The sequence below is a fragment of the Eretmochelys imbricata genome, chromosome 16 (genome assembly GCF_965152235.1).
Source record: "Eretmochelys imbricata isolate rEreImb1 chromosome 16, rEreImb1.hap1, whole genome shotgun sequence".
NCBI lineage: Eukaryota > Metazoa > Chordata > Testudines > Cheloniidae > Eretmochelys > Eretmochelys imbricata.
In genome coordinates, this window is record NC_135587.1 from 9965674 (window position 1) to 9978187 (window position 12514).

General features: G+C 47.4%; 1 protein-coding gene across 1 annotated transcript; it reads left to right on the forward strand.

Annotated features, from left to right (window-relative positions):
• The first annotated feature begins 3997 nt into the window (after window positions 1–3997).
• Window positions 3998–11543, forward strand: ATP6V1G1 (ATPase H+ transporting V1 subunit G1). Its single transcript, XM_077835747.1, has 3 exons — window positions 3998–4156; window positions 7418–7518; window positions 10769–11543. Exons 1-3 carry the CDS (start codon window positions 4075–4077, stop codon window positions 10940–10942), a joined length of 357 nt encoding a protein of 118 aa, XP_077691873.1. The 5' UTR covers window positions 3998–4074; the 3' UTR covers window positions 10943–11543.
• Window positions 11544–12514: the final 971 nt, after the last annotated feature.

The following is a 12514-nucleotide window of genomic DNA, read 5'->3' on the forward strand; positions in this document are numbered from 1 at the left end:
CCCTCTCCATCCACATATTGATCCAAATTTCCCCCTGGTGGAACTCTGGGGGCTGCAACTGAGTTACATTAGGGATAATAAAGTTGGCCCATGGATCACAAAGTCTAGATTGAAAATGGAGCATTCTTTCTCCCGTGGAGTCCACTTTTGAGCCAGATCCTCAGCTGGCATAAGTTGAAGTCATTGGAACTACTAGCTGAGGATCTGGCCCAATCCTTCATTTGACCGTGTCAAAATTCTCCCTATACATTGTCTTAAGTTTCTGTTGTTTTATTTCATTTATAAATCTAAAATACCCTACAATGTTCACAACGACAACAAATAATTATCAATGCTCAACCAATAATAATAATCATTAACAATTAATCGCTAATAATTAATCATTAACCTGCACTTATATAGTAGTTTTCATCCCAGGATTGCAAAGTTATTTACATTAACGAATTAAACCTCATAAAATAGGTAAGGGATATACAGCGATCACTTCAATTGCTATTAACATGCAACTAACTCAGATATTTACGGATTGAACTCAGCGGCTTTTTTAAAAAGCAGACAGCTCCACTACACAACAGTTTAGGTCAGCAACTGAAGAATAATAGTGTATCCAGTTGAAATGTGTGTGGGGGGGACTTTAGGGAGGAAGAATGTAATTGCCTGAGCTGGAAGGAGGCCAGACGCTAGGACTAGCATCCCATCTCTTACAGAAAGTGCCTTGGGATCTTTAATGACCACAAGTTATTGGGACAGGGAAACATTTTTGTACTGGCTCTTTTTAGAAACTCAAAGCAAAGCTAAAAGGAGACAAAAGAAAGCTATTTTTTCTTTCAGAGGGGCAGCCATGTTAGTCTGTATCAGCAAAAAGAACGAGGAGTACTTGTCGCACCTTAGAAACTAAATAAATTTGTTAGTCTCTAAGGTGCCACAAGTATTCCTCGTTCTTTTTGCTATTTTGTCTTGTTGTAGAAAGATCTCATGATTCATTGGGATGGAGGGGCTGATTCAGCAAAACAGTTATGTGAGTGCTTAAAGTCAAGTTCCCGTGGGGGGAAATGGCAGAGAAGGAAGGAAAATTGGGAAAAATGCTTCCATTAAAAAATAATTTTGTTTAATTTTAAAAAATTGAAAAATTCCATTAAAAGGGCCAAAGGAAATGAAAATCTTTTCATTTCAGGCAAAGCTATTTGCAAAAAATACCAGCCATGTTTCACTGTGCACCCATTCACTGGAAATTGCACTGATGGAGTTTTAAAATAATATTGAATACACGTCCTGGTGTGAATCATCATAACTCTGTATTAGTATGTATCACATGAGGCTGTAGCTTTTTGACTAACCAAGGGCTTGCAGAAGCCTGGCTTCATGATTATTCTGTAGAGAGGAATAAGGGGATGACAGAAACCCTTTTATTCTTGTGCATGGGCTACCCACATCACTAAACCATCGCAGGGCTCTACTTCACCTGACAGGTGAGCAAGGAGTGTGTGGGTAGAGGCTGGGAGTGGGCAGAACCCGTGCTCTATCCCTCCGTTGCACTAGCCAGTCCAGCTAAGCTGTCACAGAGGGGGAAGTAATGCATGTTAAGACAGGGTTGGTGCAGCTCATTTCCCCCTAGAACAGAGCGGAAGCACGTACCAATCAAGCCCCAAGCTTACAAAAATGTTCTTCCCTTCAGGGCTATGTCATACCTCGACAAAGTTTCATATTTGTTAAATTAATGATGGTTGAGAGCCAGCACTGGACTAATAATGGGAAGCGAGGTTCAGTATTAACTATGCAGAGATAGCATGTTTCTCCATAATACACAGTGGCAGGTTCATGTAGAATATGGTGGGGAATAAAAACTAGATTCAGAAATGCTTGCAATGCCAATTAATTTGAAATCTGTTGGAAACTGGGCCTTGAAATATTGGGACCTGTTGAGCCTGTCCCAGCTCAGATTCTCTGACTTTGGAAAGATGAGCTGGCCTGGTGCACCTGCTCCAGAATATCTGTGATGACAGTCAATGGCAGTGTTAGTCTAGATATCTGAAAAAGGCAATTATCCTGCAGAAAGGAAAACCCCCACCATCCATATTGACTCAGGAGGAAGGAAATGTCAGCCTCAGATGGTTTGCCACATGCGAGCATGTGGCTGTTGTATTGTTTTAAAGCATTTTACAGCAAGTCTATATTGTGGGTTCATCTCTAATGGGCACTAATTAAAGACATACACACGTCCCTTAAAACCTGCTGCTTCTAACAGATGAACATCCAGGTGGAAATTTTCACTTTCCCTGATTCACAGGACAGTGTAGAAGGAAAGGGATGGTCCTGGACCAGATCCACAGTCCACTGAAGTTAATGGAAGGATTTCACTGGGCTTTGGGTCAGTCCATTTAGAGTGGGAGAGGGGTGGATGGCTCCAGGGAACAGGAATAGGGTAAGAAGCTGCTTTAAATCCGGAGCGGGCATGCAATGGCTGAAAATTGTTAGCATTTGGCAGTTGTTCTGTGACCACGTATGAACTGATTTGGTGGCCACAGCCCACTTTTAAACGGACCAACGTTTACTTCTGAAAATTCATTATTGCAATCAGGAACCCTGGTTGGCAATGGGTACAGAGATGGGTAAAGGGCTGACAGCCTGATCCACCCCATTGACTTTAATGAGAGGCGACCAGTTGCCTTCAATGGGAGTTACATCAGACACCGAGCACGGAGTCCGAATTCCCTTCTTGTCCCCCAAGATCTGTGTAGTGGGAGCTAAGAGGTACATTGGTGGGACAGCACGCATATGTGTGTTTGCATCTCTACTGCCATTTCTGTTTTGTCGATCACAGGAATCTGCAGCAGTCTCCAAGTTTGGTTCAACATACAGTGTTAGGATCAAAGCCTTTCTCCTTATCTCTCCTTTTCATTGAAGTGAATTTGGTGCTGGATTGACAGGCCCACTAACCTCATTGACTTAGCCTCTGGGACTGGCAGAAGGTCATCAGGCCAAACGCTCATCATTCCTATTTAGTTCTCTAAATATCCAGCCTGACTCATTGCCCCATGTCCTTTCCATCATTGGAGACAGGAAAGATGTACCAGCAGATACTAATTCCTCCCTGCAGAACTGTGAATCACTGCCACAGCTTTAATTCCTCTATTATGGCGATAATTGTAGGTGTAACTTACACTATGCAACTCTACCGTGAAGGCCAATTCTGGTATTTTCAAAGGGATACAAAGGAAATTAGGTGTTTTCCAATGGGAGTTGGGTACCTAATTCTCTCAGAACCCTTTGAAAATCTCAGACCCAAATGTTCCGAGAAGTTCATAAATTCCCAGGCACTTTTCCGCATTCTGCGTTTCGGGGTTCAGAGCACAGGCCTTTGGAAACAGTGTGAGTCTCCTTATGTCCCAGCGTGGGACTTTTCACGCAGTGTGATCACACGCTGGCATATTGGTGCTCACACCAACGGGGTCTCATGGTGCTGTGCTGGGGCCAGATTCGGATGTGGGGTGCGGGAATGATGCAGTGCCCGTCAGGGGGACCAGATGCCCCGATTTTCTCGGGGCCGTCCTGGTATTTGGGGCTTTGTTTTATATGGATGCCTATTATCCCCCCCGTCCTTGCCCCGCTTCTTCACCCTTGCGCTCTGGTCACCCTAGCCACCCTGCCACGTTCTCCTGCACCCCTGGGTGCTCAGCAGACAGGGCTGCGGCTCTGCCCCCCATCCCAGATCCACCCGTAGCCGGGGGAGGGGGCAAAGCAGGAGGGCAGAAAGGGGTGGAAGGACCCCGGCCATTGTGGGCCTGGGGGGGGCAGAAGGGAGGTCCCCCCCACAGCGATGGGGGGGCGGGGCAGAGGCCAGGGCCCACGGGCGGGGGCGGGGTGGTCAGCGCTCTGCAGAGCGGGGGAGGGGAGGGGGGTTGGGGCGCTGCAGCCATTGGGCGCCAGTGGGGGGCGGAGCCTGCAGTGAAGGGGGGGAGGCTCGCGCGCCCCGCCCTCCGCTCGCTCGCTCGCTGTCAGCTGACGGGGTCAGGTGAGCGGCAGCCCACGTGACCCGGCCGGGCCGGCGGAGCAGCGCAGAGCCCGGGTGCCGCCATGGCCAGCCAGTCGCAGGGCATCCAGCAGCTGCTGCAGGCCGAGAAGCGCGCGGCCGAGAAGGTGGCCGAAGCCCGCAAGCGTGAGTGCCCGGGCGGCGGGGGGCCAGGCCCGGGGGCCTCCCCTGCGGCGGAGGGGCCGGGGCTCCCCCGGGGAGCGGGCGCCGGGCCTGGAGCCGGGGCCCGTTTGCCCCCGTGTCCGGTCTGGGGGCCGCTGTGAGTCGCCCAAGGGGCGGCCCGGGTGGGCTCTCGTCTGGCTGCCCCTGGCCCGCGCCCAGGCCGCTGCGTGTCTGTCCGGGCGGGGCCAAGGGGCCGGGGGTGGGGTGTGTGTGTGTGTGTGTGGGGGGGGGGGGGGGGGGTTGGGGGTTGAGGGGTAGGTGTGTGGGGTGCGCGTGGGGGGGTGCGCGGTGTGTGGGGTGCGCGTGTGGGTGCGGGGGGGGGCGAAATGGGAGGACGTGGGGCCACGGGGGATCTGTCATGCAGGGACTGAGTGGGTACCAGTCAAGACCCAAGCTTACAAAAATGTAAGGACAGGACCTTCCCTTGTGCGAAGGACTCCTGCAAGGCCGGGTGCGTGGGAGACACGTTGGTTCTGGTTTGGCTCTTGCTTACCAGTGCCCTGCATTAGGTTCCGCTGCCCTAAATTAATTGCAGCTGGCTCAGTGTTCGGGTTTTGTGCTGATGTCCCCTCCCAGGTTGAAGAGTGGGTTGGTGGAAGACCCTGGTTCCCGCTCTTACTTCCCCCTGGAACAGGAGGGTGGGCCTGAAACTCTTAGACTTCCTCTGTCTCACAAGACCGTTTACTAAGCCCAAAGAAGAATGCGATGTCCTGCACACCAGTTACTTGGGAGTAAGGCCGTGACTCGGTCATGGATTCTGTGACTTCTGCAGCGGCTGGTGTGACCGACCCCAGGGCCACACAGGTGGCTCCTGGGCCAGCCGCACCGGCCGCTGCTGGGGCAGTCTCCGGCCACTGCCCCCTCCCCCAGAGCACCGGCAATGCCCCCAGATGGTGCCTGCCCCAGAGCACCAGCGGCACCCCCACCCCAGAGTACCCATGGCATCTCTGGAGCCCCCCCTCCAGAGCACCCAAGATTTAGTCAAGGGTATATAGTAAAAGTCACGGGCAGACCACGGGCTGTGAATTTTTGTTTACTGTCCATGACCTGTCTATGACTTTTACTAAAAATACCCGTGACTAAATCTTAGTCTTACTTAGGAGTAGAGCTGGTCAAGTTATTAATTACTAATTATCTGACATCCCTCTCAGCTCATGGAACCTATCTTGATTTGTGCAATTGTATCCGTTTGTACATATTTGCCAAATAGCTTCTGGAAACAGATTTCAGCTGATGTGTTGCTTGCAAGCTTTTTGCTCTTCATGACGTGATTTGTCACCCAAATCATATGGTATTGTTTCTGATTGGATAACTTCAGCTCTTTAAGCAGGAGACTAGCAGTTGATGAATAATGCTTTCTGGTACAATTTGTTGGACAAATCATCATTTGGTATAATACATATAACTGTAGAGGTTTGTGAATGTTTTCACAGGCAAACTGGCCTCTCACATGTTTGTGAATAACAAACAATATGACCCCAGGAATAATAGAGTAAACTAGCTAGGTTATTCGTGGCATGGAAAAAAAAATCAACTTTTCAGTGGCAAATAGGAAAACTTCCATGGCGCTATATATATATATATGATTTCCATGTTTGAAAAAAAATGTTCCAAAGATGAACAGGCTGTAAACTAGCACAGTGCAGCTTTGCTGAGTCTGCAGACAGGTGGCTCCAGCATCACTGCTGGTAGCTTTCTCAAGCAATAGAGGGATGAATCAAAAGAGTGGTCAGTTTTGTTGCTTTTTTTTCAGGACCCTTTGAGCAGTGGTGAAACTGATCACTGTTTCGCACAGCTGCTACAGACCAGGTCAATCCCCCTTCCATCGTCCTAGTGATGTGCACACGGGGTGTGTGTTGGGCGGGTGTAATAACTGTGTTGTTCAGGAGTGTGGATTTTTCGTGCCCTCAAAGGGATCTAGTTACACCAACCTAATGTCCTAGTGTAGATCAGGCTTAGGATCTGTCACTTGAGAGAAAAGTGTGCGCAGTGCAGTGTGTTCTGTTTTTTTAAATATTAATCTATATTCGCATATGTGGCTATGTTTTTGTTAGAGAGGGCAAGATCAACGAAATGCACTTTGCACTTAAAGTGGAAGGTGGCGAGGTTTGTGGTGGTCCTTAGTTCCTGTGGGAGTTCGTTGCACAATCTCGGGCAAGCTCCTGAGAAAGCTCTGTCTCCTGGGGGGATGTATGGGAAAGAGGGGGTGGGTGACACTTCTCCATTCCAGCAGCTGGAGAGGCATTGAAAGGCTTCGGATTCATCAGAAAACTGTTCTACTATCTAAAAATTAACATGAAAGATGGTGCCACCAAGCAAGGCCTCCAGGTACTGCTCTATTAGGAATCCCATCAACTGGGGGCTGGACCAGTTTTATTGGCCAAATACTGGCCTTAATTGGGTGGCTCCTGCATGTTTCTTATCTGCCTCTAGCTGGTAGGTTTACTCCCTTGGCTGTTGTTAATGAAAGGGACGTTGTGTGTATATATATATATGTTGACTACTTACATAGAGATCCTGGCCCCATCCAAGTCAATGAGAGTTTTGCCATTGATATAAGTGGAGCTAGGAATTCATCCATAGTCCCAGCCCTGAGGAGTTCAAGGTGTCACATTTTTCAAGACCGGTTTTAAGGACTGCTTCTGGCCTAGTAGCTTCAGTTTCTTACGCTGTTGTATGGGAACTGGATGGCTTTAGTTCAGTTTAATTACAGAAATCTTGAAGGGGAAAAGTTCATATAGCAGCTAACTCTCTTAGGGCAGCTGCACATCTGTCTTGCGGCAAAATTAGGATAACTTGACCTCTCTGCCATGCAGATTCACAGTGCTCTGCAATGTGCTGTACTCCTTCTGTAAGCTGAGCCAGCGGCGGAGTGTTTTCTAGCAACATCTGCTGGGTTTGGTGGCTATTTGTTCATTATCAGAGCTCACCAGCTGGAGAGCGTGGCAATGGATCAATGGCACACAAGTGCCCTTCAAGCGCTTCCTGGAGAATATGGAAATACCAGTTATCTGTATGAATTTGGAAGGCTGTGGGAGGTTGGAAAGGGTATACTGCATTCTGGAGTTGACCTCCTGCAGTCTCTTCATAGCTTGCTATAATTGCAAATGCTACAGCAATTGCTGTGAGAGTCCAATAGCTTGGGGGAAAGTGCTGTCACTGTTAAATCTGGCCTGGCTGTCGGGCGTAAATTGTTCCTTAATAAGGCTCTTTCTTTGGAAACAGGAAAGAACCGGAGGCTGAAGCAGGCGAAAGAAGAAGCCCAGGAAGAGATTGAGCAGTACCGCCTACAGAGGGAGAAGGAGTTCAAAGCCAAGGAAGCAGCTGTTAGTTAGATAATTTGTTGCCATCAAATCAGCCACCGGGCTCCATCAGTGTTACTTGCACTGAGATCTGCATGTGATGATGCGGTTAGATCTCTGGGAAATCATGTTTGGCTGCTGCTCCTCTTGGTGGAACGTTCCACATGGGGTGTTCTGTCCTTGAGCAGTTTCCCTTAATTGCTTCTCTGTGCTTTAACATGCAGCCAGATGTCTTGGTTTATATCAGTGGAAAGGAGCCAGGGCATCAAAAATATTTTGTCGCATCTCGGAAGCTGGAATTTCTGCCCTAGCAGTAAAGCAGTTAATTAACAAGATCATACACTGATCAGTGCTCCTGCGGTCCCGTTCGTAGAGTATAACACTATAAGTTACTCTGGCAACATGCGCAGTATGTATTAATGCTAGAAGCAGAGACAATGCTCGTCTTCCTGCTTCCCTTACTAAATCCAGTTCATTCTCACAAATGCTGTTTGTTACAATGGTACCTTGATAGAAGGCACTTGGGCCACAGACGGTATTTAATGCTAGAGTTTATTTGTCTGAAATACTGCTGAGGCCTGGATTACCCTCACCTACTCCCATCACCCAGCCTGGGACACTCGCCACCAGCATGTAGGTCACAACCTGAAGTGTCTGTGCTGGACAGCCCTGGTTCAGCAGCCTGTCTACAGCCCCAGTCTGGCTTCCACCAGCCTAGGCTACTACTTGCAGGGTGAACCCAACACACTCCCAGCCCACAGCTGGGAGAAAGATCTGTGCTCTGCAACCCAACACACTCCCAGCCCTCTCCTGGACAGTTCAGAGATAATAAGGTTCATTTGTTCCTCTAAAGAGAAAAAAGCAGTTTACAGCTTATTGGGGTAAATACACCCTTTCCCTGCAAGGTTTAGAGTAAAAAAGAACAGCCTATGTCCCGTGTTCTCTCTGATTTTTTCCCACCCATGTGCAGAATGAATTGGGTTATGTGCACCAATATGGAGGTGATGTGTGACACATCACCTTCACATTGGTGCACATAACCAAATTCATGTGGTGGGGGTGGGGCCGAGGGGTTTGGAGTGTGGGAGGGGGCTCGGCTGGGGCAGAGAGTTGGGTTGCAGGGGTGTGAGGGCTCTGGCCGGGGATGAGGGGCTCTGGGTTGGGTGCAGGGGTGTGAGGGCTCTGGCTGGGGGTGCGAGGTTTGGGGTGCAGAAGGGTGCTCCAGGGCTATGGTGTGGAGAGAGGATGCCCCGCAGCAGCACCTGGGCTGGGGTGGGGAAGAGGTGCCTCTCCCCACTGCAGCAGCTCTGGGGCTGGAGCCACAGGATAGGCACCCCTCCCCTGGCAGGTTTGAGCTGGGGCTGGGTTTGGGGAGGGGTTCCATGGCACATGGGTGGGAAAAAATCACAGGGAACACGGGACGTAGGCTGTTCTTTTTTACTCTAAACCTTGCAGGGAAAGGGTGTATTTACCCCAGATAAGCTGTAAACTGCTTTTTTCTCTTTAGAGGAACAAATGAACCTTATTATCTCTGAATGGTCCAGGAGAGGGCTGTACATTGCAGAGCACAGATCCTTGGGGGCCAGGCTAGGTTGGGGCTGGGGGAGGGGCGACCCTCCTCTGGCCTCAGCAAGTCCCCCAGGCGGGTTCCCTGGGCGCTGGCGCCAAGAAGGCTGCTGTGTGGCCCCCAAAGCTTACAGGGAACTTAGCCTATGTCCTATTGTTGTTAGTTTTTTATGTTATACTATGTAAAAGGAATAAAGTTAGAAAGGATAACAAGCAAATGAAAGTGAAAACATGCGTCTAAAACTTAATCTAGCAAGGCACAGGTTTTGTTCACAATAGTTTCTCACACCTATATTCAGTTCCCTGAGACTTCAAGCCCCCCTTTGCTTGAAGGACCCATCTTTCTTAGCTTGCAAGAGCTGTGTTTCCTTATGCTTGGCCAGTGCTGGATGCCGAAGATGGCATTTCTCCTTGCTTATGTCGTCCAAAGTTCAATGACTGTTTCAAGAGGCAGGATGACCTCATGCTGATTTTTCCCTTCCTGAGGGCTTCCCATCCCCCTGCTGGTCCTCTATGTAAATGGAGCTTCTATTGTTTCTGGTCGCACCTTGCTTAATTTCACTGTAGGTTGCTGCCATCCCTCATGTTCTGGGGGAATTTTTTTCTCCCTTTTGGTCACAGACTGGAAAGCCTAATATCAATGAGCAGCCATAATTCCATATGTAGTGTTGGTACATAGAGTTCACAATGATATTAATCGCCAGGGTGTCATAGGCTTTCATAAAAGCTCTCACTCTACACAATTTATAATACAGTAAAGTTGATTCAGTTGTTCGTCACTTGAGGTTCAGCCCCCCTGTCTTTATAGACAAGTAAACCTTTGCAATGGCTTCTTTGAAAAGTAAAACCAGACCAAGGTTTCTCTCCTGCTGGGTGTAGTTGGATCTTGTCTTCTCTCCCACAGGTCTGTTTACATGATATGTAAATACATTCTCATTGTCTTTCAGAGTGCTTTGCAAAGACTCCCAGGTGGGGAAAACTCCGCTTCATTTGTCTAGTGCAGACCTGTTTACCCTCCCCACCCCCAGCATGCCTATTTTAAACACACTTTAGTAATCATTCCAGCATATGTCCATAACTCTTAATACCCATTGCTTACGTACATCACCCAAGAATACTAATGATCAGGGAGTTGTTAGTTTTCAAGTGATACCCCATCATTCCTGTCTTGTAGTGAGGTGACTACAATAGTGTGTAGGGTGTAAACACAGAGGTGCTTAATCTCACAGAGTTGGAGATTTTTGAAGAACATCAAAGAATAGAAGGGATGAATTTGTATTGCAGAAGTGCTTTACGTCTTAAATTACATTGTTTGTAAAGGGCTTTGTTTTTTATTTGAAATTATTTTCTTACTGCAGTAGTGCCTAGAGAGCCCTAAACTGGAATCAGGGCCTCGTTGCTCAAATACCTAGAGAGAGAGACCGACCTTGCCCCCAAAAGCTTAATCTAAATATGTAAGGCAGTCTGAGGATGGGAGGTGAAAATAGAGGCACAGAGAAGTGAAGGGACTTGCCCAAGCTCACATGTTGGGTTATTGGTAGAGCTGGGAATGGAACCTAGATCTCTCCCGGTTCCCAGTACAGTCCATTAACCACGAGTCCGTGCACCAAAGGATGTAACTGTTCTGCCATTCTGTATATACACCTGAGCACAACATTTTGTTTGGTTGCCAAGTATCTCTAAGTGGGCTTCTCTCTTTCTTTCTTAGGCTCTTGGATCTCACGGCAGCTGCACCACAGAAGTAGAGAAGGAGACCCAGGTGAAGATGAGTGCAATCCAGGGCAACTTCCAGAAGAACAGGGAGGAAGTCCTGAATAATCTGCTGATGTTTGTGTGCGACATCAAACCGGAAATCCATGTGAATTACCGCATCAATGGATAGCGGAGGGGGAAGGAATGGGTCTATGGAAGTGTTAACAATAACAGCTATGCTTCAGATGAAGTGTACAGCCCTTAGACTTGCTATAGCCCTGTGTGCTTCTCGTAGAGGTGTTAAATTATTTCAGTAAGTTGTAGGCTATCTATCTTGTTGGAGAGACTCTAGTTTACCTTTATATGGATTCAGATCTTATCCAAAGATTTCATGGCCACGTCTCAAATATGCATTAAGTGTGATCTAGATATTTAAGGGGAACGTTAACATTCTGTGCTTCTTGGTGGGTGTTAAAAATCGGTTTTCCTTGCTCAAAAATGTGAGATGCCAGACAGGTTTAAATTGCAAGCCTCTGAGTCTGTATCTATTGGAAAACACAGCTCTGATGGCCTCATAGAGTGGAGTTTGTTACTGTAGTAGTGTTGGTAACATGAAAATAGGGTTAAGCCCAGTAAGGAAAAAAAAATATTCTGGGTGTGCAGTACTGGCTAATAGTCCTCAGGAGCTTGTGAATGACTGTGTCTTAAGCACCCTCTATATATTCTACTGTTAACTTGAAGTAGAAGCCTGGCACTATGATATTTGAAAGTAAAGAATTTATTTAACTCTGGAGTCTCTTCAGTTTTCTTTTTTTCCCCTACCCTTTTACTTACTATCTGTTGCAGTAGCACCTAGTTGCTGTGTACACACATGGGTCCTCACCCTGAGGAGCTAACAATGTAAATAAACAAGAAAGACAGGGTAAGAGGAGAAACGGTCCTAAAGAGATGAAGCAACTTGCCTGAGGTCACACAGCAGGTCAGTGACAGCCTGGAATAAAACCCAGGTATCCACTAGACCACTATGCATCAGTGTTCCTCAAAAAAAAAAAAAAAGAAAAAAAAAAGAAAAAAAAATTCTTCCATGATCACTTGGCGAAATGGAAGCTAGTCATTCTTTCCCACTGTATTCTGGTAATCAGACACTGAATGCAGTAATTATCCTTCCTTTCTTCATACTCCCATACTGATCTCTGCTGTACTGTAATACCCAGGTTGTACTGATTTAGGCAGCATCCTGCTGAGCTTAAGAACAGCATGGGACAAAATACACTTGTACATACTAGTGTTTGTGTCCTGACTTGCAAAGAAATCGAAGTGCATCAGATCTCATTTAGATAGGCTTCTTGTTTCAGCATTTATCTCTCCATTAATTGGGGTGGTGATAATCCCTAATCTTGATAAAAGCTCTGTAAAGGATGAGTGAGGGAGACCAGCCAGGCAAGGGCCGCTTTTATGGATAGCGTCTCTATAATTAAACTAAGCAAGAAATGTTCTACTTGATGCAAACCTGTTGCTTGGGAACAGACCAGAAATAACAGCCTGCACTCGTATAGTGTTGTTTGTCAGGGGGTCTAAAAACTCCTACCTCACAAGGGCGCTTTGATAGTGGTTAGGGGAGAGCGCATCAACCCTATCTTTTGTCTTAATTGCTAAGCTAAATTCTCATCAAATGTCTCCTTAATAGATTCCTGAAAGAGCCTCTTCAGAAAATCAAGCTATTAAACTGGCTATGAAATTGAAACAACAAGCCCTACCTGTG

Bases quoted from the DNA above. Each gene is read 5' to 3' on its own strand.
- ATP6V1G1 (XM_077835747.1), top strand. From the start codon at position 4,075: ATGGCCAGCCAGTCGCAGGGCATCCAGCAGCTGCTGCAGGCCGAGAAG. The intron at 4,157-7,417 runs GTGAGTGCCCGG...CTTTGGAAACAG, and splicing joins GGTGGCCGAAGCCCGCAAGC to GAAAGAACCGGAGGCTGAAG. The intron at 7,519-10,768 runs GTTAGTTAGATA...TTTCTTTCTTAG, and splicing joins TCAAAGCCAAGGAAGCAGCT to GCTCTTGGATCTCACGGCAG.